The 27,824-nt window shown below is 33.6% G+C and overlaps 1 protein-coding gene across 8 annotated transcripts in view; it reads right to left on the reverse strand.

Moving 5' to 3' along the window:
* Nucleotides 1-27,824, reverse strand: part of DMD (dystrophin) — a 2,254,165-nt gene that overhangs the window by 1,331,975 nt on the left and 894,366 nt on the right. For all 8 annotated transcript variants that reach the window (XM_036227209.1, XM_036227208.1, XM_036227211.1 and 5 more), the window contains one exon: nt 15,498-15,617. In XM_036227209.1, coding sequence (XP_036083102.1) covers nt 15,498-15,617 — 120 coding nt within the window. The remainder of the gene's footprint in view (nt 1-15,497; nt 15,618-27,824) is intronic.

Raw genomic sequence — 27,824 nt, forward strand, 5'->3', positions numbered from 1 at the left:
TCGTCTTCATAAATGAAAAAATAAAACGAACTGAGACTCCCAAATAAATACAGCATCAGCTCTCTAGTACTACAAGACACCCAAATGTATTGTCCACTGAAGTAGCATTTTAGGTTTGCAGTCTTATAGACAGATGCTTATAATTTATTTGTGGAGAACATCCTATAAAACAAAGCCCAACAAAGACCTCCATATACTAAATTGCTTCAGATTATTAAATTTATCTAAATCCCAAAATATAGTAATGTGATATACTTTACACCGCATATGTCTTTTCAAATTACAAAAACATTTTAAATACATAATTTCCTTAAAATAATTCTGGCAATTCTTTGAGGGATTGGTATTATTATCCACACACCCCCAATAAAATCAAGTGACTTTTTCAGAAAATATATGGCTAAATTATGTAATATTTCTAAAAGAAAATAATCATACCAACCCCTTAAAGAATTGTTACAAATATTGAACAAGACTATGTATTGGCAAGGAGTTTTAATTTGAACCAAGTTATATAAGTATTGGTGGCCATTTACATTTTGAATGATTATACTATTTATATCAAATCTTTAAGAACTACCAAGAGTCATCTATTTTACTCTACTTACTCTAGAAAGGTACTTATTAAACCTTTACAAATAGATGATTAAACTTCAAATATGTTCTTCTTTAAAGATTTCCAACACAAGAAAGTATACATATCTCTTAGTAACATATTCCACTGTTTAAACCTATCTTACAGAAAATTCTCAATGAACTAAATCTAAGTCACTTCTGTTACAATGTAGGCATGGCGGTTTTCACTAATCTCTGTAAAATTAGATAAGTACATCAGAAATTTCTTGCTTTTAAATTGTATGTGTCCCCGCAGGTAGATTTTTGCATTGTCATATGCACAAATATAAATAAATGAATATCTTGCTTGAATTTATGGATTTATTTGTTTATTGCTTCAAAATACTGGCCTTGATTTGAATCACAAAGGATGGAGCTAAGCAATTAGAAGAGTATCAGTGAGCTCCACAATAACTCAGAGATGCTGGTTCCTATCATTGCCTGAAGGTATGTAACCAAATTGTTACACGAGTGTTAGGGATTGGATTGAATTTGATTGACAGAAAGCTAAATAACATTTTAAAAAATCACTATATTAAGACTAGACTCCTGTTCCCTAGAGAACAAAAAAAAAATGTTTATATGAGCTTCCATTTAAGTGTATAAACCCCTTGAGCATTTTAAAATAATGCATATTTTTTAATCTAGGTAAATAACACACAAATAAAAAATGAACTATAACATCTCATGAAGTAATAAGAAGAAAATAAGTTTTATTTATGTCCTCATCTTGTCTCAGCAATCAAAGAAGCTAAGGGTCAGCTCTCTTACTGTAACACATTTTCACAGGCTAAATCACAACCCCATTATCATCTATGTTCAGATTCGCAATGGGAAGAATCTCTCTCCCATTTAATTCACATTGCATATTGTTATACATGTCAAGGACATTTCTTATCTGAGTTCCTTTTTTTTGGTTGAGCTGGTTTTTCAAAGCAAAAGTGAAAAATGGCAATCGAAAGAACATTTGGATAAAGGTGATTGAGGAAAATCTGACAAGCCTGGGAGGTAAAACTTAAGTGCCTTGACCCTTGAATTTATTGAAACCAGTGATAGAATGTGATAGCTAAACTTTGCCCATCAAATATGGCATTAAGAGAGAAAGTGTTCCCAGGAGTATGTCCACTAAGGAAGACAAAATTATGTGCTATGGACCACACAATGCAGCAGCAGCAAGTGGGATTTATAAGTGAGGGAAGCATCAAGCAAACTGTCTTATTGTTATTGCAGTTTAAGACCTTGAAATATGTCTCCCAGTTAAAGGAGTTTTATGGAAAATGAGGCTTCTGAAAAATAACTTATTCCTTGGTTTTTCTTTCTTACTTTATATACAGTTAAAAAGGACAAGCAATTTCATCTTATCAATGGTGAAATGGAAATGGCATTAAATAGCTCATTGAAAGAAATAAAATAACATCCATCATGAGGCTAGTAACAGGGCAGAGTACTTGTGACTGTTGTTTAGCCAAGTCTATTATACTCTTCACAATTTTGCATGTTTTTAGAATTTGTTAACTGAAGCAGCATACTATAAAATGGCTTGCATTGTATCTTCACTGCCTACCACATGGTCCAGGGTGTTAAAAAAAATAAAAACTTTCTAATGTATTAGGAAATAATTATTTGAGGTTTCTCTGAAAAGACCGTTCTTACCACTTTTTAAGTGATCCTGTAAAAACTCCTGACTGAACTCAAGGAACTCATGACTGTGACTTTTAAAGGTGCAGTCTACAGATGAGGAAACTGACACTCAGATAAGTGGAATGAACAACTTGTCGAAAATCACAGAGTTCACAGGATTGAATACCTAGAATTTACTCTCAGAGCCATCTCAGGCCCGTGGTCTTCCATGATGTCATTCACTCAGTAGAACAAAAGAAATTTAAAAAAATAAGCCTTGTAATTCGTGCTAAAAAATCTAAAGTGGGATGTACAGATACAGGTTCCTTTTTGAGTCTTTTTATATTTAATTGTAGCCATAGTTTGACTACATTAACTAAATATTTTATCTAAACCACTTGACAAGGATTTGAAGCCTAATGTTATTATTTGATCTAAAAACATTTTTGACATTATAACTCTCTATTGGTTTAAAATATTAAACACAAATAAGAAAATACACTTCTAGATCAAGAATCTGTGCTCTTTGCAAGGACTTGTTTTTCAAAAAGTAAATATTACTGTCTAATTTGCTAATGAAATTCTGCCTTAGTGACTATGCTAAAAATGTAGTAAGATTTTTAACTTGAAGTAGCATGTTCTTCTGTGTCATTAGAGTCAGTTCCATATATTATTTATTTTTATGAGTTCATAAAGTGCTAATGAATAAATATGGAAAGGCCATGTTATTGTTGTCGCTGTTGTTATTTGCAGGCTATTATTTAATGTTCTGTGGCAGCTTAATAAACTCTGTACTCTCCAGCTCCCACCTGTTTGTCGATTCAATCAGGATGCCAGAAAATGAAGAGCAGTTGTCCTAAGGAGCATTCTAGCATGACAGCTTTCTTCCCAGTGATCATTATATTCCTAGACATTCTTTGATAGCTTGAGATTTTACTGTTCCTCCTTGTTTTATGCCTCACACCTCTGAACTTCTTGAGGGGTACTTCTCACCTTTGTGCTTAATGTCTTGTTGAATAACACAAAAATTTCACATAGTGTATAAACATCTCAAAGCTGAATACCATCACTGCAGTTATTAATATGGGGCTTTTCTTCCAAGTATTATCTCAGAATACTTTTTTTTCTCTTCTTCATTAGATACATGCCTGCCAGTGTTCATGGTAACAACAGAGCTATTTATGGTAAATTTGAATACTCATAGGAGGTGAGAGTCACATGTGATATCCTCTCTACTGCAAATTCTAGGTCTTTAATACTTAAACTGAGTATCACAATATAGTGGGATCTATGAATATGTTCCCCTGCTACGCATCATTAGGCTTAAAGTTCAGATTGCCTGAAATCTTGTCCCAGATCTACTGTTGCCTAACTTGGTAACATCTGTTGGGAAACACTTAAATCTTGCTATGGCTTAGTTTTCTCACTAGGGAAATAGAGATGATGGGACCTGCCCTGGTACCCTCCATGCTAGGTCACTGCTAGGGTCAGACAGTGGTCAACAAATATGAAAACGCTCTGAAACCTGTGATGACTTACAAGATGCTTATGATGGGTAAGGATTTAGAGATTCATTGATGGAAAATCAGCTTTTGTTTCCAGTTGTGATAAATCTAGAGCAAAATAGAATTTTAATACAGAATGCAGCGAAACATTTCAGCATGACACTAAAATTAGTAGGTTTTTATATGTTACCTATGGTCTCTTAAGACTTACATTTTGTATAAGAGTTGAAAATCTGGTTTACATTTTTAAACCAGGAGAATGCTCCAATATGTGTCTTATTTCTAATCAAGTATGTAAAATTAGATATCCCTTTATGCTTCATTCTAATTGTTGGCATTGGAATATCCCATCTATAAGAAATCGCCAAGTCTAATGTTTATTCATAATAAAATGCACAAAATAATCTAGGTGTAAAAAGATGGGGAGTGATGGGAATTTAACTAAATGGATTGCTGATGCTAAAAGGGCAGAGATATTTAATTCCTACTGAGGTCATTATACAGAAAAACATGCCAAGGATGATCACTTACTTTTCCCAAGGAGGCTAGAAATTCATAGTTTTACATCACATTTCCTAAATTTCAAACATCGATAACTAACAAAATTATTATTAAATACCTTGTGGACTGAATAGAACTGTATGAATATATTTGCAATTTTAGATGTAATTGAAAAATTCTTAGAAAGACACAAACTACTCAAATTGATTTTAAAAAGTGAAAAATCTGGAAAATGGAGATAAAGTCAAAAATGAAAAACAAAAAAATAGAACTCTTATATTGATTAAATGTACTGACTCTATTTAAAACTTCCTCATAAAGAAAACTTCTGACACAAATGGCAAGGTCCCAAGCCTGCATAGTCAAGTACTTAAAGCTAGCAAGTGTATTATAAGAAAGGAAAACAACAGGCAAATCTCTTTCGCGGCCACAATGTGAGAACTGTAAATCAAATGTTAGTAAATATTAGCAAAGAAATCCAGCAACAAATAAAAAGGATTGCAAATATCATCCATGTTTGGTTTACCTCAGGAATGCAAGGCTATTTTAATATTAAAAAATGAAGCAATGTGATTTCACTTATTATCAGAATAAAGGAGAAAACTAATATGATCATCTCAAGCGATCCTAACAAAAAGATTTGATAAAATTCAGCTCCCAGTAATAATAAAACCTCTTAGAACCCTAGAAATAAAAAGCATCTACAATAAACCTACAGGAAATATTACACTTTATGGTGAGTTACTAAAAGTTTCACCTCTAAGACCTAAAATGAGAAACAGATTTCAATGATAATCTCATTATACTAGAGTATACAGCACAATAAGGCACAAAAAAATTAATAAAATAAATAATAATTGGAAAAGGAGAAGCAAATCTGTCCTGACTCACAAAAAAACCTGCATATGTATACCTGAGTAATGCTACAGATAAAATATTCAAATTCATAAGCGACTTTAGCATGGTCTCTGGATACAAAGCCAAGAAACAAAAATCAAATTGTATTTTTCCACATCAGCAACAGACAAATAGAAGATAAAATTTTAAAAATATACCATTTACAATAACAGCAAAAACATCAAAACCCTGGGGATAAATCTCAAAAAATGTCTAAGACCCACCATCTTGAAAAACACAAAACATTATTGAGAGAAAATAAAGACCTAAATAGAAGACTATTCTGTATTCATGAATTGAAATGCTTTATATTATAAAGATATCAATTCATCACAAATTGATCTATATATTCAATGAAATCCAATTAAAACCATAGCATCCTTTGGGGGAGGGTATAACAAGCTAATTCTAAAATTTATATAGAAATGCAAATGAACAAAAATAGCCAAGATAACCTTTAAGAAGAAGAAAACAAATATGAAGGGCTTATACTGGCCAAGATGGATTTAGTGTTCCCCTCAGCTTGACTAAAGTTTAGACTATAGGCCCAACCTCCCTTCTCTTAGAGTACTTCCTTTATAAAACTTGAAACTGTACATTTTTTCTCTGCTCCTTTGATATATAAATATTCTAAAACCTAAGAGTATAATTCTCAAGAACCTGGGAGCCATCCCTTTGAAATGTAATTATCAAGAGGGTATAATCACATTAACTATCCAATACCATAATGTCCTCCCAAGTTTTTACACTAGCTCATCCCAGCACTTAAAACTCTCCGCCTTTGGTTCAGTGGAACTGAGGTCAGTCTTGATCCCTAATTGCAGTAGTCTTGAATAAATTCTTCCTTGCCTGTTTTACCATCTGGCCCAATTTTTCTTTTACAATGCTATCAGATATCAAAATTTATTATAAAGCTATAGTAATTAAAACAACATGGCATTGGCATAAGCACAGGCATATATATGTGTGTGTATATATATATATATATATATATATATATATATATATATATATATATACACACAAACAAAACTTATGAGTCCAGAAAGTGACCCATGCAAGTATAGGCATTCCATTGGATATAAATGGAATGCAAACTGGGGGAAAAAGTCCTGATATGACAATCCAGGAGAATATCTTCTAGATCTTAGAGCAGGAAATTTCATTTTTAAATTCAGGCCAAAAATACACTAACTATAACAGAAAATATTGAAGTGGAGTATATTGAATTTAAAACTTCTATTTAGTTAAAAAAATATATCATTAAGGAGTAAAAAGGCAAGGCACCTAGTTAAAAAAAAGGATTGAAATACAGATAATCAACAAAGAATTAAAATCTATAATATATATATTTTTAAATGACTACAACAAATCACTAAGATAAATTTAGACAATCCAATCTGAAAGCTGGCATTTCAAAAATCAGTCTTTCAAATGGCTAGTAAAAAACTGTAAGAGTGCTTAACCTCATTAGTCATCAATGCATAGACGTGAAAATAAGAGATACCATTATAAAGCCACCATAAAGGCTCAATTTAAAAATCTAAAATACCGAGTATTAAAGAAGATGTGAAGCAATTTGTATCTTTATTCACTACTGATGAGATTATAAATTTATAAATTAACTTTGAAAAAATCTTTAGTAATACCTATAAAGTTAAATATACATAGACCCAACAATCTAGCAACTCCAATCCTAGGTATGTGTGTATCCAATACAAAGTCATACTTATATTCACCAAAAGATATGTAGTTATTTTCACAGCAGCATTATTCATATGGCTCCAAACTGGAAACAACCCAAATTTTCTGACGAATAGAATATATCATTAAACTGTGGTATAGTTGCACAAAAGGAATACTATCCAGCCATGAAAATTAATGAACTAATGCTATAGGCAACATGGATGAATCTCACAAACATAGTATCTAATGAGAAAAGTCAGTTATGAAACTATATATACTATGCAATTCCATTTACATTAAGTTAAAAATAAAGCTTCTGAGGTATTATAAATCAAGATAGAGGTTACCTTTAAAGAAATAGGAAAAGTTCGTGACTATAATAGGGCTTGTTAGTGGCTTCTTGATTGCTGATAACATACTATCTGTGGATTTTAGTGTGGAATTGCAGATACGTTACCTTTGTAAAGTCTTCAAGCTATACTTATGATTTGTGTCCTTTTCTGAGTACTCCAATAAAAACAATAAAAAAAATTGTGCCACAGTATAAAGTTTAGATTTTTTCAGAGACCAAAAAGGCCAGAATTCTTTTTAAACCATATTAGAATTAACATTTATATTCGTAAAGAATATTATCATTCCAACATACTTGCATATTTTCCCCGGTAATAACTTTCTCAAGGTCATATAGTAATTTTTTCTATGAAACTGAGAGATTAAGGGAAAGCCCTGACTGAGGTATCACACAGATCCGGGTACCAGTCCCAGCTCTGCTACTTGCAAGCTACATGAACTTGGCTTTAATTCCATTATGCATTGGCTTTTTCATTTGTGATATAGGGATAACATTACATGGAAAACATTTAAATTTTTCTGGAAAAATAATGAGCACACAAAGTGCTAATAATTATAATTATTGCTTCATGAGCAACAATCGTTGACACTTGGCTTAGTGAAATTATTTCCATCACATTTAAAACTATTTTTTTATTTTTAAACATGCATTTTATTCACCAATGATAAAATTAGAAACTAAGGAGAAACATCAAAAATATTTTCATCCATATTCTTCTTCTTCAAAAAAAACCTCTGTCTTAATTTTATAAACTTTAACATTCCATAGATGTTTTACCCAAATTATCCCAAAGATATGTACTGTAAACACTTTTAATTAAATATCCCATTTTCAAGCCATGATAGAAAAAGGAATGTTATAGTCTTTCTAAACAAATATTTTTATTTGACTATTTTCCTTCTAAACAAGAGAGGCATGATTATGGTGGTATAGAGATGACGCAAAAAAGGGAGTGGTCATTGCTACGTAGAAAAACCAGCTTCTTGGAGAAAAATTTGAACTGAATTTTCTACATGAATTGGTTTTCATAAAAGATATGATGAACATATGAGTTCAAAGACAATGGCATACAGAGTATCAGAAGTGGCTTGCAGAAACAGAATGTAGGTTGAGGAATATGAGGGAACTAAAAGAAGATAAGTATTGAGAAACAGGTAGGGATCACATAATAAAAATCATTGTAAGCCTAGTGATCAAACTCTGTAGAGGTTGAAAAATGACTAAGAATTTTAAGCAGAGGAGAAACTGTATTAAACGGGTTTTTGAGAGCCGGCACTATAATGTGGAGATTGGGTAAAAGAGAGGTAAGAATGCAGGCAGGCCTTCAGGGGTTGATGGTATGAGCTTTACCTTAAGAAACTGTGACAGAAACAAAGAAAAATAATGAATATGAGAGAAATTTAAGAAATGCTGTGAGGAGGGTCCATTCAGAGGGTTCATAGAGAAAGTAAAGGGATGAATGGGTCTGGAATGACTCCCAGTTTCTGGTACAGATGTCATGGTGAGTGGTGGTACAAAAACAAAAATGGAGAAGTCAATAAAAGAAGCAAGATTAGAGGGAAGTAAGGCACAATGAATTGTTTCGCCTTGTTGCATTTAAGGTGCTTTTTGGACTCCAAGGTGGCTCTAGCCAATAGAAAATAGGATAAAAGAAACTGGGCTCAGGAAAGAGAGTTGAGCGGAAGACATCCAAGTGAATCAACGTCTGCCTGTTTTTCACAGCACAGCTTTCTAAAGTAACAAGACAATACTGTTCTTAAAATTAAATAATCCTCAGTTCTATATACACTTTTGAGAGAATGCCACCATCCTGGAAAATCCAGCTAAAATAACAAAATGTAAAGCATATTTGAATCAGCACAGAACATAAATATCAGTCCTTGTAATGTAGACACTATATCATGTCCAGGATTGCATTAATTTACTAAGAATCTGTCTCATCTTCCTTTAATATTAACTTTGTGCTCAAGTAGTGCCTGCCTGCCTGCCTGTCTCTCTCTCTCTATATATACACACACATACATATATATGTATGCATATATATATATAAACATACACATACATCCATATACAGAGAGAAAATTAAAATGTAAATAAATGTAAATATATGTATGTTCACATTTGCATGTAGTTATGTACACATATATATTTACATTCACATGTATGGATGGGAAGTCATCTATTTTATCAAAACCTTAGTTGATTTAAAGATATCTCTTTTAAAACTATTTATTTATTTATTTATTTATTCATTCTTAATTAAATTTATTGTGCTGACATTGGTTAATAAAATAGGTTTCAGGAATATAATTTAATAATATATAATCTGTATATTGCACTGTGTGTTCACTACCCAAAATCAAGTCTCCTTCAGACACCATATATTTGACCCCCTTTACTCTTGTCTACCTTCTGCCTCCCCCCTTTCCCTCTGGTAACCACTAAACTATTGCCTGTGTCTGAGTTTTTGTTTGTCTTGTCGGTAGTTGCTTTCATTTTTACATCCCACGTATGAATGAAATCATACGGTTCTCGAATTTTTCTGACTTTTTTTTTGGTATGATGATCTCAAGATCCACCTATGTTGTTGCAAATGGCAGTATTTAAGCTTTTGTTATGGCTGAGTAATATTTCATTGTATATATGTACCACATCTTCTTTATCCAATCATCTATCAAAGAGCATTTCAGTTGTTTCAATATCTTGGACACTGTGAATAATGCTGCAATAAATATTGTGTTTCATATGTCTTTACACATAAGCGTTTTGAAATTTCTTAAATACCCAGAAGCGGGATTGCTGAGTCATATAGTAATTCTATTATTTTTTTGGCGGGGGGGTGGGGGGGACCTCCATACTGTTTTTCCATAGTGGCTGTACCAGTTTACATTCCCACCAGCATTGGATGAGGGTTCCTTTTCCCCCGTAACCTCTTCAATGCATGTTATTACTTGTCCTGTTGAAGATAGCTATTCTCACAGGTGTGAGGTTGTACCTCATTGTGGTTTTGAATCACATTTCCGTAATAGTGAAGCTGGGCATCCTTTCATTTTGTTGGACATTTGTATGTTTCCTTGAGAGAAGTGTCTGTTCAGGTTCTCTGCCCATTTTTTAAATGGATATTTTTGTTGTTGCTTTTATTGAGTTGTATGAATTCCTTGTATATTTTGGATACTAGGCCCTCATCAGAGGCCTTGCTTGAAAATATATTTTCCCATTCAGATGGTTGTCTCTTTACCTTGTTGATGGTTTCTTTGCTGTTCAGAAGCTTTTCAGTTTGATGTAGTCCCATTCATTTAATTTTGTTTTTACTTCCCTTGTTTTTGAGGTCAAATTCATAAAATCCTCTTTAAGTCTAAGGTTCTTGAGTTTAGTTACTATGTTTTTTTCTATGCAGCTTATTGTTTCAGGTCTTTTATTCAGGTCCTTAATCCATTTTGAGTTAATTTGGGTGTGTGGTGATAGACGATAGTCTAGTTTCATTCTTTTGCAGATGGCTTTCCAGTTTTCCCAGCACCATTCATTGAAGAGGCTTTCCTTTCTCCATTGTAGCTTTTGGCTCCTTTGGTGAAAATTATTTGTCCATATATATGGGGATTTATTTCTGGGTTCTCAATTCTGTTCCACTGCTCTGTGTGTCTGTTTTTCTTCCAATACCATGCTGTTTTGATTATTGTGGCTATATAGTATAATTTGAAGTCAGGAAGTGTGATACCTTTCTATAAGCAGCAAAATTTCCAAGAATAAACATACTTTTTGATGTAAAACATAAAAAAAATGAGTATATGGCATTTGTATGTGGAATTCTAACTTCAAAAGACATCGCTATAAATCTTCTAAAGTAATATGGGAGAGGAAATCATCCATTAACCACTCCTATCCTGGTGAAATTTACACAGTCTCCAGTTGTACCCTCAAATGGCTTCTTTCCCCCAAATTTTCTGGACTATAGGTTGAATAAAGGAGTGCAATTGTTTTCAGTCCAATTCTTCGGCATATAAATCAGATATCAGGAAAAAATATGTTAAAACACATTCTCCACTATCCCAATGAGGGATAGGAAGGCTCACCTTATCCACAGAAATATCATGGGAGGTGTTAAAAATACTTTAGGGAAATCAAATACTTTGTATTCATTCCATTCCATTGGATCGACCAACTTAATAAATATACCAAAAATTTTGTAATAATAGCACATAGTATTTGTACAAATAGTTTAATGTCATCTGATATAAAGTTTGTTTTCATGTCTTGATTTTAGTGAATGTATCTTAGCCCTTAGAAGACTTTTTCAAGTTCATAAATTATTCCTCAAAAAATCCCAAGTTTACTGACTGTGCCAGATGAGCAAGAAACTGAATATGCATGCACGGCCTTATGTTTAATAATCTGCTCTAAAATTTATTTTCCAGGTTGTTATTCTTCAAAATAGGATGCTTGTCTGCAGCCATTCTTTTGTTATACCTTTAATTCTCCAAAATGGTACCAGTAACTGTAAGATTAAAGTCATTTAACAAAATAATACAAATGCCTCTTATATGCCAGAAACCCTCTTGGGTTTATGGCCTTAGATATCTTTAATACATCTAGTTGGACTCACAAGTATTAACTTGTATAGAGGAATATATCTAAAAATGGGACTTTAATAGCTCTGCCTTTTTCTGGAAGGTGTTTTTAATAGAGCATCTCCTATACACTATAGGCCTAACCATGTTTCTGTTTGTTTTTTTTTTTTTTTAACTACAAAGAGCTATCTCTGTAGAACAGTTGGCTTTCTTTATTCTCCGTTTATAGTCTTTTTTTTTCTATTTTAAAATGTAAATGGCCCCATGGGACCTCTGCACCTCCAAAACACCTCCCTTACTTTGTTTTGGTTTTTGCTCAAATGCCACATTCTCAACAAAGCTTTCCCTGAGTATTTCATGTAAAAAATCTCCCTTCCCAGGTCTATGTTTCTTTATAGTTGTTATAACCTTTTACATAGTATAAAACTTGCTTGTTTATTATGACACATGCTTAGAGCACAAGCTTCACTGAGGAATAATTTTTGTTTTGTACATACCTAACCTCAAAGCTGAGACTTTCAGCTGGCACCTAATAGGCACTCAATACATATCTGTCAAATGAATAAATAAATACTGCTCTGTCCAGAACATTTTCCTACTCTTTAGTGTTACCTAATTGATTTCTACTTTCTTGACCTTCTAGAACAAGACAGGTTATCTAGAAATTTATATTTTTGTCACACTGAACTCATCATGGCTATAATTTTACATTTAGTTGTCTGTTTCATGCAAGTCCAGGAGGACAGGTACCATGACTGCTACCCCTACCCCTCCTCACCACTGTAGTCCCAGCTGTCAATTTGGCAGAGAGCTGATGCTCAATACATGTTTTTTTGACTGAATGAATTATACTGTTGAGTATCATACACTTATTCTAATTCTTAGGTAAGCCCATGTCTACCTGCCAAAGCCTCCTCTAGCAATCCCTCTTCTGAACTCAATGTTGTAGTTAAACTGGATCGTTTTCAGTTCATTAAGGCTAACATGCTCACTTGATAATACTGTTTCTCTTTCCTGGAAACAGTGCCCATGTCCACCAATCCCCTTTACGCAGGCTTTATCAGTTTCCTTCAACATACCTTATAGATTCTTGCTTAAACACCACTTTCCTAGGGAATCATTTTATTCATTCAAACTTCATTATAATTCAGATTACTTTGTTGTCACAAAAACTTATTCCTTTCCTTCATAGAAATAAGTTGTGTCCATTCTTTAATATTTGCTCATTTTCGTAAATATTTAATCAATGTCTATTTCATCTGCTAGATTGCAAGTACCAAGAGATCAGTCACCAAGCCCTCCATGTCTACCATAGTGAACACAAATGACAAGGAATCAGTATTTGATTTCAAAGAGGGAGACTGAGAAATGGCTATCATTGTTCTGAGGTTCCAAGGAAAGTAGTAGGCTCATAAATTATTCATTCCTGACCTAGGAAGAAAGTGACAAATTCTCTATTGTTCAATGTTTTACCTCGGTTACCCAGTACAATCCTTGAGATGTAGTAAGAATATAACAAGTATTCCTAGAAAAAATAATAAATAGAATGCAGAATGCTTAAAAAGAGATATGGTAAAATCCTCCAGGACTGAAGACTACATAAATTACCTATGTCAGTTATATAGACAAGCTATTTCTCAATAAAATTATTTAACTGACATTATTGCTTACAAATTAGACTCTTGTCTATTGATATCCTAGAAGCCTCTAAAGTTAAGGACAAGTTTCTGACTGGTGATGACATTGCTGAGGATCAAGTTGAACCTCTGAGAGAGAATCAAATTAATTTACAACAGACTGCAGTTTTCAGAAGACTATCCTTTATAAGCTGTAATATCTTTCAGAATTCCTAAGCATATGTTCTGACCTAACTTTGTTTTTTTTCAAACCTTTTAAAAGGATGATTTCTAAAAGTCATTCAAAGTTAGAGAAAATCTGAGTTATAATTGAATTCACAGAACTAAGTCAACACATATTCTATGAGGAGCTATTTTTAGCGTTCTAACTCAAGATGATAAGAACACATCTCTCTTACTGTACTAAATCAAGACTTCCTTTCCTTGTTTTCCCAGTCTGTATCTCTTAACTAAAGACCACTGGGTATTTATTTTGAGTTTCTGAATTATACTTCAGCAAACACAAGTGAAACAGATTAGGGCATTATGGTGACATGGGAGACTTTAGCAGAGAAAGATGTAGGGATAGCATTCAACACTATCAAATCTTAGGGAATAGCTATGGATGACCAAACGTCACTCCAATAAAAGCCTTCAAAGATTATTCTCAAGTCCCTGCCAATTTGTTCTCCTTGGATGGTTTCCAAAAACTCTTCCCTTTACTTTTAACAAAATGCCTCTGGGCCCAGTATGAAATAGATGATAGTCCTCTAACGCACACATCTAATTCTTATCACATGCAGAAGATATTTGTGTTGCTATTAAGGTGGCTCCTCTAATGTATTTTTTATCTGTATTTTTAACCTTTACTGTTCCTTCTCTTCTCCTCCTTCTCTACCAATTTTTCTTCCTCTTCCCCTTTTAAAAATTAAATGATGTAAGACTTGATTTGCAAAGAACCTAAGAAAGAATCATCCAATTTTAAAGGCAAATGAGAGCCGAGCATTCCAGGGCAATTCAAACCGATGGTTAAATAAGACATAGAATTCAAGCATGAATTCCTCTGGGACCAACGAAACTGATGGAATGAGAGGAAAGGTTAAATAGGGGTCTTTCTTACCACTCAATTCCTCTTAACTCTGCCCTTTTCAGACATTAGTCTAGATCAAGTCTTACCTCACCTAAAAGTCAGGTGATAGTTAGGGGCTGTATAGAGAGAAATTAGGCTATCAAAAACAAAAAGGGGCTCAAGGGGAAAAGAGGCAGCTGGGAGGCAGTGGTCAACACTAATTAAGGGAGATGTAATCATGGACAAAGGGATATGGAGTTTGTGTGAATTAGGAATAGCCAATACATGCGCAGCTATTTTAGATGTCTCTAGGCCAAAGAAATAAAGGCAGATACCAAGGTAAAAAATGAAAGCAAGAAGGATAATAAATATAGAAAAGCTGAGGGCCACCACTCTTAATTTGCCCTACCTAACACCTAACCTAGTCACCATCTGTGAGTTCAATGGACTGCTGTCCAGGTTGCCTAGCCCCGCAGGCATCACCTTGGAATAATTATATTCCAGATCTAGTAGTACTAGGTCTTATAATGACAAAGTGGATGCTTTTGAGTTTTTTTTTTAATTGGAAATAATCTATGACTTAGAAAAATTTCTGCCTTATTTTTTTTTAACCAATCACACTCCCAACCAAGGCCCACAAGAATTCAACTGAAACCCTCTGGGAAAAAAATATACCAGTCAATTTTTTGTTATTTGATTGAATGTGATTCTTTCTGAGTTTTTGTTTGTTTGTTTGTTTACCTTTGTCTTCTCTTAGACTGTAGGTTTGAAATAGACATAAATAATATTCCTCTGACCAATCCCCTAATACATGTTATTCAGCTCTAATTTAGAAAAAAAAAAGTATCTGCATTTATATATTTCCCCAAAGACCAGGAAGCTAGTATGAACAGTGTATAGTTAATGAAAGGCAATTATGTGCAAATGGGACATCATCTGAATTAGTTTAAATATAGTACATTCTAAATGTTTATAAATATAAATTATGCTATAAAATTTCTAAATATTTTCTGAATAGCAATTAATTACTTTAAATGTCACATTTTAGGATATTAAAGAAAATAATCTAACCTTAAGTTGCTCTTCCAAAGCCGCAGTTGCATGATCTCCACTAGATTCATCGACTACCACCACCATGTGAGTGAGAGAATTGACCTTGACTTGTTCTTGTTCTAGGTCTTCTTGAAGCACCTGAAAAGTAAATTTTTTAAAGGAAATGAAAATTTCTTCCCAAATACATGTAATTTATTATATCTGCCATGTTTTGGATAAAATGAAATATTTTATTAAACTAGAACCATTCCAAGCAAATTTTCTGCTATGATGTTCAGCAAAATTTGCAAATTTTACTTCCAATGGAACTCAAAAGTATGTAGAGAGAGCATATATTAAGAAAGGTACAGTAGAATGTTCTTCCCCTTATCCCACCCCTCTCACTTTTCAAGGACTTTTCTCCTAAAATTACCTGCTGCTTATGGCATTTTCCATGTCTCCATCTCTATAGAAGTTCTCCATTATCAGTCAAAATAAAATAAACTCTCTTGAGCCAACAAATCCCTCTTACTATGGCCCTAATATGTGTTCCTTCTCACTAAAAAAAATTGTTTTTAAGTTACTTTTTCTACTTCCTTGCCCTATTATTCTCCTTGCTCACTATCTCATTGAAACATCTTATAAAGGTTGTCATCAAACTCCAGGTTCCCAAATCCAATATCCACTTTTTTGTCATCGTCTTACTTGACAATCCAGTTACCAACCTGATTAACCACTCCTTCATTCTTGTCATTCTTGGAGCTTCCTGTACCACCCTCTGCTGATTATCTTCCCACCTTACCAAGAGCTGTTTTTTTAGCTCCTTTGCTGCTGGCTCCTTCTCCTTCGCTCAACTATAAATCAGATGTGACTTTATATAAAAACCAATGGATATCTATCATATTAAGAAGAAAAATCCAAATTTTTTACCTGAAATCCTTATAGGGTCTAGAACCTGCCTACCTCTCCAATCTAATTGCATATCATTGTTGCCCACTGACACTGTTTCAGTCACACTTGTCTTTCTCTTTTCCACAAATATGTCAAACTATTTTCACTCCTGAATTTTTCTTCCTCCATTTCTTAAAATAATCTCTCCTTATCACTGAGGACTCAGTTAAGTGTCACTTCCACAGAGATGCTTTTCATTAATATGCTGTCTAAATATGATCCTTAGTTACTCTCTTTTTCTATCATTTTTAAATAACATTTTAACTGCTCAATATTTCCTCATGTATTAGTTGTATGTCTCTAATTATTTGAATTTAAGAACCACTAGAACAGAGATGTCCTCTGTCCTCTCATTACATATTCTAAGCAACAAAAAATCAATGAACTTTTGCTGAATGGTGCCAGACAGAAGGGTGATGGCAATACGCACAGATGACTTTGTCCTTTCCCGTTGCATAAAGATTGCAACTTCATAGTAGGGAGTAGCTTTAAAAAAAAAGTGTAATTACAATTACACTAACGAGTACATATAACCACAAAACAATATTCCAGTCTTTTGTAAAATCATAGTGTATGATATTTTTTGTAAACAGAGGTAAACAGAGGAATAATTAGAAGGCAAACAGAGGAGGAGTCAACAGGGGAGGCTGCTCTAAATCCAAGATATCCTGCTTGGGAGCTCCAATTTCCCCAAGACTTTATCATAATATACTAATTACTACAAAATCTCTTAACAAATATGCGAAACTTCTAGTCATCTAGTTTGTTTCTTAGAACATTTTATTACATAAGACAAGAATGGAGAAACAGGTTTGGGACAAGGCCTATTGGCTTTCTAGAAAACCTGCAGTTCCTACCTGTGAGAGAATGATGCTTGGCACCTATCAGATTAGCTCACAATTATTTAAACCCTATGGCAGGTAAAAGGGAACTTATCAGGATTGGCTGCATCACAAACTCTAATGAATGAGCATTTTTATTCTAGGACTTTCATTTTCAAGTCTAAACATTTTAGAGCACCATAAAATTACTTACCTTTGCTTCCTCTCTCTAGATTTTCACACTACATTTTCAAATGAAGCAATTTAGAATAAAATGACTACGCATATATTTTGTGTATGGGGTCTATACTGTCTATTACACCTTTGACATTCCAGATTTTACACTGGTTAATAAAACTATTTTTGCTACGAGACCAAAAATGGAAACATTAACATCCAGCATTGGCCTTGAAAGTCATTTGAGTCTGTGTTTTCTGAGTTACATAAGCCAGAATTAGGCACATTTCAAATGTGTAAGCCAGGAACTTTAAAAGTAATAATTATAATAATATTTTGGTAGCCAATATATCATAAGTTGGTTTCTTTTATTTAACCAATTCTTTTTTGCTATTACTCAAGTATAAGAGTACATACAATTACATATATTAAAAACAATTAGAAAAATGATGCTATATTGTTCAATTCTTATAGGTAAATTTTTATTTTTACTATTTTACTATATATTTAGTAAAAAACTTGACCATTGTTTGATCCATGAAGTCCTTAATTTCAAACTCGGGTTGAGTCTTTCTAAAGCATATGTGATCAAATATATTATTTATTTTCTCCAGTACTTAGATTTCTGTTTTTGTTTGTTTTATAATCATAAATTATATTCTTGTTACACTGAACAAGAGATTACATTTTATGCTTTTGCAGAAGTACAAACACAAATTACCACTAAAGTTGTGAGTCGGTAGCTTTAAAATCAAACATGAGAACTGTCTAAATTTATACTGAGTTGAGAGAAATACAAAATGGGAAAAAAACAGCCAAAATGGCGTAGGTGATATAAGCTTTGCTCATCCCCTTTTGTAACTACATCAAAGTTGAGACAAAAACACAGAGCAAACAGCAAGCAGAGTCACCTAGATTTCTAGAAGAACAGAAGCACTACAACTAGGGACAGAAATAAGAAATCACCTTGCAACAGTTAGAGGAGGTGGTGAAGACGCGAGCCTACCCCTTACCCAGTGGCTGAGTGGGACAGAAGCCGTGGCACCCACAGAGGCAGAAGCCTCTTAAAGGGGCCGCGTCCGTGAGTGAACTTTCTCAGTGAAGGACGTACTCACTCTGAGCACCAGCGATGGGTGGGCTGCAAAAAGGGCACCAGAAACTTAAAGGCGGACACTGAGTTGTCCGAGCAAGGGCCAGAGGAGAGGCTTTATACCAGACAGAAGTGCAGGTGGTATCCATTGTTCCCCTTATGAGGCCTCCCTCCTCCCAAAATGCATACGTAGCAATGCCATTGCTGAGACGTCATCGCACTGGATAACAGAGGTCGTCCTGCCCAGAGTATTCCCTGAAACCCCACCTTCCCCAATTTGTGGCCCCACCCAAGCCACCTCCAGTTGTGTCATCAGCGAGTCAGGTGCTCCTTGCTGAGCAGCTCCTAAACTCACAATGGAGGCAGCTGGCATCAGTTTTTGACATGGCCTTTTAAGGCAACTATAAGACTAGCATCTGTGGATTGTTTGCTGAATCTTACAGGTGACCCTGGAGGGATACAGGCTTGGGCTCAATTTGGCCTGCAGCTGAACTGTTCTCAGGACTGTGCCACTGGACACTACTTCAAAAATCCACACTAATAAGACCAGAAAACTCAGGAGCTTTGCTTAAGTGCATAGCAACAGATGCAGAAAGGCAGCCAAAATGGAAAGACAAAGAAGCAGAAACCATATGAGAGAACAGAACAGAATAGAGATCTAGAAATAATGGAGTCAAACAATCTAACAGATGCAGAGTTCAAAACACTGGTTATAAAGATGCTCAATGAACTTAAGGGAAGTGTAAATGAACTCAGTAAAAACTTTAACAAAGAGATAAAAAAAAAACATAAAAAGGGAAATGAAAATTATAAAAGAGAACCAGTCAGAAATGAAGAATACATTATCTGAGATGAATTGTATACTAGAGGGAATCCACAGAGTAGATAAGGAAGAGAATTGAACCACCAATACAGAGGATGGAAAAGTCAAGGACGCCCAACCAGAACACCAAGAAAAAAGCAACTAAGAATATAATAATAATTTAAGGAGCCTATGGGACAAAATTAAGGGTAACAACATCTGTGTCATAGGGGTACCTGAAGAGGGAGAACAAGGAATTGAACATATATTTGAAGAAATAATAATGGAAAGCTTCCTTCATCTGGTGAAGGAGATAGACATACAACTCCAGAAAGCTCAGAGTCCCAAGGAGGAGGAACCCAAAGAGGCCCACACCAAGACACATCATAATTAAAATGCCAAAGGTTAAATACAAAGAGAGCAAGAGAAAAGAAGTGAGTTACCTGCAAGGGAGCACCCATGACACTGGCAGCTGATTTCTCAAAAGAAACTATGCAGGTCAGAAGGGCTTCACACAAAATATAATGATGTGATGAAAACCTAGGAACTACGACCAAACATACTTTATCCAGCAAAGCTGTCATTTAAAGTTGAAGGACAGATGAAGAGCTTCCTAGACAAAAATTAGCTGGAGAATTCATCAATACCAAGCCAGCATTACAGGAATTGAAGGGACTACTTAAGAAGAAAAAAATATGTAACAAAATTATGAATAATTAGTGGTAATAACTACATTCCTATCAACAAGTACCTCAAATGGAAAAGAGTTAAGTGTTCCAACCAAAAGATAGAGAAACTGAATGAATAAGAAAACAAGACCCCTACAAATGCTGCTTGCAAGAGACTTACTTCAGATTAAAAGACACATACAGACTAAAAGGAAGAGATGGAAAAAGATATTGCCTTGATGGACCCAGAGGATATTGTGCTGAATGAAGTGCGTCGCATAGAGAAAGATAAAAACCATGTGATTTCATGTACATGTGGAATCTAAAGAACGAAATAAACAACAACAACAAAAATGGAATCAAACTCATAGATACAGAGAATATTTTGAGGGCTACTAGATGGGAGGGGGGTTGGGAGGATGATGAAAATGGGCAAAGGGATTAAGAAGTACAAATGGAGAGGTACGAAATATAAAGTGTATCGGAGATATAAAGTTTAGTATCAGGAAAATAGTCAATAATATTGTAAAAAATGTGTAAGGGAGAAGAAGGGTACCTGATTTAGTGGAGTGACCACTTCATGAGTTATATCAATCTCTAATCACTATGCTGTACAACTGAAACTAATATATTATTGTATGCCAACTATAATTGAAAAAAAGCATATTGAATTGTATAATGTGAATATAAGCAACAAATTGTCTACTTCAATAAAGCTGAGGGGGGAAAAGAACAGCTCCCCTGGAAACAAAACAAACAAACAAACATGATAAAGTTTCTCCATAATGGCTGAATATCTTAAAAAGTGCATAGCACTGGGATAGATTAGCATAAACTGTACTTGATTTAAGTTATCTTTTTCTCTTCTATGACTTTTCCAAATTATATCTCTTCTTTTGTTTCTAATCAGAGATTAAAATTAAAAAGGTCAAAATGATCTTTTTAGTCATACTCAGTAGCTGCAAGACAGAAGCTACTGAAACATCATAATCATATTTCCTATTTTTCCAGAACTTAACTCTTAAAATAAATATTAATGAGTATCACAGTACTAGCTAACACTCCCATATCAACAAAAGAGAAAACACTATAAAATATCTAACGTCCAGAGTTCATTTTCTTTTAAAAGTTGATTCTTAGTGGTAGCAAAAGTGTCACACACAAAAAGGTGGGTGTAAAAATTTTAATTTTTCTGCCAAGCTATATATTCATGAATAAGGACCATGATCATTGGTAAAAAGTATACTCTCCTGCTTCCTTCTTTAAGAAAACATGGATTCTCAAGACTACTGATTTTTAAAATATGTTAAAGTTTTATAAAGCTATTTTAAAAGTAATTTTAATTAAATATTTATTTTTTATGGATTTGAAGTTCTCAGAGCCGGATTTATACAATGGAGATTTATAGTTAATTTGCTAATTAAGCCTGAAATATGAGCCAAATTATTTCGAATATAAATGTGCCCCCAGAGAAGTCTGCTAAATGTTTGCCTATCCAAAGATAATATATTCCAATTAAAATGCTTTGATATATTATTGTTAAAGTATGTTTTTTATTAAAAGCATATAAATTATTTACATGCATACATATATACATATTAGGTATTTTACTATATCTTACCATTATTTTTATTAAAGTAATGCATTTGTTACACTTACTAGATTTTTAAAAATATGTCATGTTCTAATTTGATTTCTATACTATTATTAGAAAGAAATGTCAGCAATGTTTGTTCTGTCAACTAATGATCTTTTTTTCCCTTATGACAAGAAAAAAAAGGCCAACAGTGAAGTTTAACATTAAAAATAATTAGATTTGACAAGCTTAGGTTTTGTTATACCTCTGTAAACATTCTCAACAGGCTCTCCTGGAAGAGCTTTTATTTTGATATACACTTATTAAATGTGATTGTATAGTTATATTGGTCTTTATATCAGAACCCGTTGTTTGTACTTTGTTTTTAGTAAGACATGTTTTTTTTTCCTGCCAACTCTCGAACTACCAAAGGTGGGGAGACCTAAAGACCATTTTTATGAAGACATATGAAAGATTTTAAAAGCACCTAATGCTTTCTAATTGCAGGAAGGGAGCTTGATTAATATTTAAAAAATGTCTTTAAAAGAGTTGGTGATTAATGAACACCTACATCTTTCAGAATATAAATAGAAAAGTATGAATAGTAGGCTGACAAAAATATGTGTATGTTTAACTGTGAGATCTGAAATCAGATTTCCTGGGTTTGATTCTTGGATGTATTGCTAACCAGCTATGTGACCTCGAGAGAGTTTTCAACCGCACCAAGGTTCAGTTTCCTAATTTTCGAAATTGGGATAGTAAGATATGTACTTCTTCAGGTGGATAGGAAGACTGAGTATGCTATGAATTGGTTAGCACTTTTCTTGGCACACACAGTATAAATTCAATAAATAGTAACAGCTATTTAGTTCTAAAAACTCATATTGAGGCACATTCAGAACAAAGATTTTAAACCATACTGCAAGAGTCAAATATTCACCTAATTCACCCTCATCTAATTTATGTTACCCACCATCCTCTCATAGGTATCATTAAGTACGGAAAGGAAATGTGGTTTTGGAAATTCGGGGTGAAGTTACAGCAAAGTTTTAGGATCTTGAGAAATATATAATGAATTTTAAATCCTTAAATTATAACTTCCAAATTATTTACATGAGATTAACAACAGCAGTTTTAACTAACAGATTTCATACATTTATTTCATACATTGCTAAAAAGTTAGCATTTTTCAGAGGAGTTATTTCATGGTGCAAAAAAGATAGACACTAACAATAAATAATAGCCCTCAATTCTCCTACCTTTTCTCCTCCTTTCATACTCCACTCATGCATGCATATATCCATACATCTCACATATATTTACACCGTTTAAATCAGGAATTAAAGTGAATACCAAGAAAATCTAATAAATAATTATAAAATGCCTTTAGTCTGACAAAATTATTTAAAAAGAAGAGAACAGAATTACTGGGAGAGACGGTTACGGTGGAAGGTTTTAGGTGCAGCACGGAGCAAGTCATATGCAGAGAGTGGCCAATAATATGAAGAAGTGATATTCAACTCTACTGATTATTCTTGTGTTCAAATATCATTGCCATTCTCAATATAAGCCCATTTTCTTCTATATTCCCTTTCCACTGCCTCTTGCCTTGATTTTAAAGAAAGAGCTACAGGATTAATGTTGTAAAATCATTTCCTTAAGCATTTTGATTCTGAGCATACACGGCCACCAGACCTCTGTGCTCTCTTTACCCATTGCTTTCACTGAGATTGAAGATTTATATGCAGTCAGTCTCTATGTCTCTTCCATCTAGATATTCTCAAGTCTGGGAAAACCAAATACAACATTTCCCTTTGCTACTCTTTGCTACTCTTTTCAGTTGCTCTATTGTCTAGCATCTCTTCTGGAATCTGTAAATGAAGGAAAAGAGTCTGGTTCAAAGGTAGACAGGTCAAGATAAAAGCCAAGTCTACCAATTACTATTCAAATTATCTTAGGCAACTCTTTAACCATTGGGAACATATTTATTTGTCTGCAAAATTAGGAATTAAAATTCCTCCAGGGCAGGTTTAGTACTGGAATTAAATAGGATAATACATTAGAATCAGCTAGCACAGTGCTTAATAGAGTTGGTATGTGGTGAGGAAACACTTGTTTTCTTCTATTTTTACCGTCATCACCTTTTCATTCCATTCTTACATTAAGACCCATGAAGATATCCCCTTTGGGCACCAGTATTTATTCCCAATACCTTTGATAATCATATTATATATCTTTTAATTACTAAATATTTTCAGCATGTTGAAACTATAGGACATTATGTAAAAATATATGACTCAGTAATTTTCTCATTCTATGAATTAGATCTTTAATTGTTAATGGAACATAAAATGTTATCCAGTATGTTATCTCTTAAAAATGTAGTTCCATTGAATAACAGAGTACTACCAGTCATATCACTAGAAATTATTCTTTTCATGAATATTAATACGGAAATACTAAACATAAAATGATACTATACTGTAGTTAACAATTTTATATTCTTTAGAAAGAGACTGTGTATATTCAACCTTATTATTAAAACTATTGAGGTTAATAAAATTGTATAGGTTTCACATGTACAGTTCAATAACACATCATATGTATGTTGCATTGTGTTTACCACCAAAAGTTAAATTTCCTTCTGTCATCATATATTTGATTCCTTTACCCTTATCCGCCCCTTTTCTTCCCCTCTTTCCCTCTTATAACCACTTAAATATTGTTTGTGTCTATGAGTTTTTGTTTTCAACTTTATTTTTAAGATGAGATAGGATTTCTGGTTATATATTCTGTCAGAAGATACATGCACATATTTTTCAAGAAAAAATTATTTTAAAATTCATCTTATCATATCTGTTGTAGCTTTCCTGTGAAAAACTTCCCCCTAAAATGCATTCTAATATTTTATATATTTAATGAATTCATTGATATTATTAATGTTGCATTACCTATTCAACAGAACTGAAATTAATTGGCATTGATTCAGGAAAATAGATACTTTCCGTGCAATTAACTCAGTAAGTGACAGATAAGGTCCTTTGTTTTTCTTTTGTCCCCTCCCCAGAGGCCAGAAATTCTAATTAAGTATTATAGAACAATTAAGTATAGAAAATAAAGTTGGTGTCTCTGAGAAGTTTTTGTGTAGTTATATTTTAGGAAATGCACTGATACTTTAAAACAAGACTGTAACATTTTGAGTTATGTTACTGAATAAGTACTCAGTAATTTCTAATTAACTAATTAATTAGTAATCTTTTTGCTAGAATCACTTGATTTTGTTAAAATAAGAACATGGCTATGAATATTATTATTATTAAATCAATGGCATTATCTACGATGCATTTATACCTGGACTCTGTTGCTTGTTTATGGATGTTAATGGGAAATGAGGTGTATCTTCAACTATATTTTAAAAAAATAAAACTGAGTTTTATGCATATACTACTATGTAGAATGTATAATTGTGATGTTCTTTTAAAGATTCACTTGCCACTTATTTATGTCAAAAGAATATTATTCCCACAGAAATCAATTTCATTTGAGTAAGAGGCATGTCTTACATAATAACAGCTAACATCACTTACATAATTCTGGGTGCCAGGTTTATTTCTACATGCTTTTTATGTAATTATGTATTAAATATTTTTACCGACCCTTTAAGATAGGTATGATCATCATCATCCTGCTGTCATACTTGGAGAAACTCAGGCACTAAATAGTTAAGTAACTTTTACAAAATCATTCAGCTTGCAAATGATAGAGCTGTGTTTTGAACTAAGGAATTCTGGTTCCAGAGTCTTGAAATACTGCTTCTCATATAAGAGATATTAATATAGCTCAAATAAGCATAAGAGATAGAGACATCTGTTTTGTATAACTCCACATCAGAAGGCACAGAACCAGAAACTTAAAGTATAAGTGTATATGCGTGTACCCAGTTGAATTCCAAGTTTCATCCCCCTGGTGACATTTGAATTCAATCTACCGACGTACCTCATTTTATTGCACATTGCTTTATTGGGCTTCAAAGACATTATTTTTTTTTTTTTATAAATTGAAGGTAAGACTTCCACCAGCAAAAATATTACAACTCACTTTATTGTGGTTGTCTGAAACCAAACCCACAATATCTCTGCTAGATGCCTGTATTACACTTTAAAGACTCCTGCCACAAAGCTTGCTTAAAACACATACACACAGTAGTTAGTTAGGTCCTACTAAATGTTCTTACTGAGCATTTTACAAAAGCAATGTGAAATTCCTCTTCATAGGAAACAGTTCTTTGAAAGCAATGTTGATTCTGGATAGTTTTAGTGACAGATGCTAATCACAAAAGTATTTAATATGAGGATTTGGTTATTAGTCAGAAGTTCAAGTTTCTATTATCTGCATGGTTTAGTTTCTTTGGACACTACTGTTTTGGACCTTTCTCTCACGAATCTTTTCTATCTAGATATTATCTATTAGAACCTACTTCTAATAGAAGTAATAGTGTATTGATATGGTCATGGGGGTCTTCTCCCACTTGAGAGAATGCATCTTTTTCTCCCATGGTTCCTATTCCGTGACCCTTGTAGGTTAAGTAAGGTCTATATGGAACCCAAAGAAATATAACATCTCTAGGCCTTTTCTCTCCCTGCTTAATAAGAATATGGGGGGGGGGGAGGTCAAGTTACAAGCCCAACTTAAAAGGACCAAGGAGACCTGACTGAGCCCCTAGGACCGAGGCCAGAGGGCAAAAAGAGTTCTTACAATTTATATGAGGTTCAACCAAACTCACAAGGCCAGAATTCTATACACAAATTTAAAAACGAACAGTGTAGTTTTTCTGGCTGGTCCATTCTGCACATCTTCCCCATGAATTGACTATCCTGTGGTAGGTAGCCAGCTAAGGATTTGATTCCAATGAATGGCTTTCCTTTCCTGCATAATCAAAGGTTACAAGCTTGATTTCTATAGATATACCCAATTATGACTGCTAGTGGCATCTCCTATGATATATAAAGGTGCCAGGGTTACAATCATTAAAATATTTGAACAGGGAATGAAACAGGGATAGAAGAAAAGAACAAAAGTCAAAGGTAATGAGAGGACACCAGAGATAGTATGTACATGTAATTTGCCTTGCGGATGTCTTCTTCCTTCATCTTTATGTATAGTTTTCTTGCCCCTACATATGACTTTTTTATTTTTTATTTCACTTGTCAGATTTCTGTCTCTGTCAGAAAGGTGGTAATGATGAAGCCTATGTATGTGACAGAATGAGTCAGGATTATTTAAAGCATCTGCTCAAAAAAAAAAACATACACAGTTACTGAGCATAGATTATGTGCTAAGTATTCTGCTAGGCATTGGAGAAACATAGAAGGGAACTACCTGGTTCTCTGGCTATAGCATAGTATTCCTCCTGATTATATTGTTTATCTTTATTACCGTAGCCATCAAACATTTATTAAGCATTTATGGGATCAAAGACAGAAATAAAATGAAATTTCATAGCAGTAATAACATGTACTTTTAATCTTGCTAAAGATGGAAGAAAGCTTTATAGTCAATAAAAGCACTACTTGATTCTATGGTATTCTTTGGCTTTTCAGAATCACTCATCCTCCTCTCACATATTGCATTTCTCTCTTAGTATTGCCTTTTTTTCTTTTTTAAATCCAACTTTAGCCTACCTGTTGCACAGTGTCAGAATCCATTTTTTTCAAGCTCTTTGCTCATTCTCTGAATCTAGTCCCATTAGTTCTGCTGTTGATTTCTAAAAGGTTTCTTATACCTGCTAAAAAATTTCACTGATACTGTCTTCATTCAGGCTCAATGTACTTTCTGTAATATCTTCCTAACATGTCTTGGGGGCCTCATGTTCACTTGTATTCTGATTTATCTTACAAGATATATCTTCCTAAAAATTAAGATAAATTTTCCTAAATTGCCACTATCTTCAGTTTCTCACCAATTATAGTTCCCACTAACTCCAAATGCCTGAGTCTTGAGTTCAAGACCCTGCACGAGCAGATTGTAGTTCTCTAGCAATGAGCATAGTACAACACACGACTTAGGCAAGTGATATAGCCTACATTTCCCTGTCTCATTCCCTTTGCCCAAACTTATCACTGCTTTTAACATATTCTTAGATCACTTGCCACATGCCACCTTGTATAATGGTTATTTTCTGTGTCTTTATGAAATGTACTAGAATGTGAGCTTCTTGAAGAAGATTCCATATATGGTAGGCCTCTGTATTCTTCATAGCACTCATCATGCTTTAATAAGTG

The sequence above is a fragment of the Rousettus aegyptiacus genome, unplaced genomic scaffold (genome assembly GCF_014176215.1).
Source record: "Rousettus aegyptiacus isolate mRouAeg1 unplaced genomic scaffold, mRouAeg1.p scaffold_m13_p_9, whole genome shotgun sequence".
Classification (NCBI taxonomy): domain Eukaryota; kingdom Metazoa; phylum Chordata; class Mammalia; order Chiroptera; family Pteropodidae; genus Rousettus; species Rousettus aegyptiacus.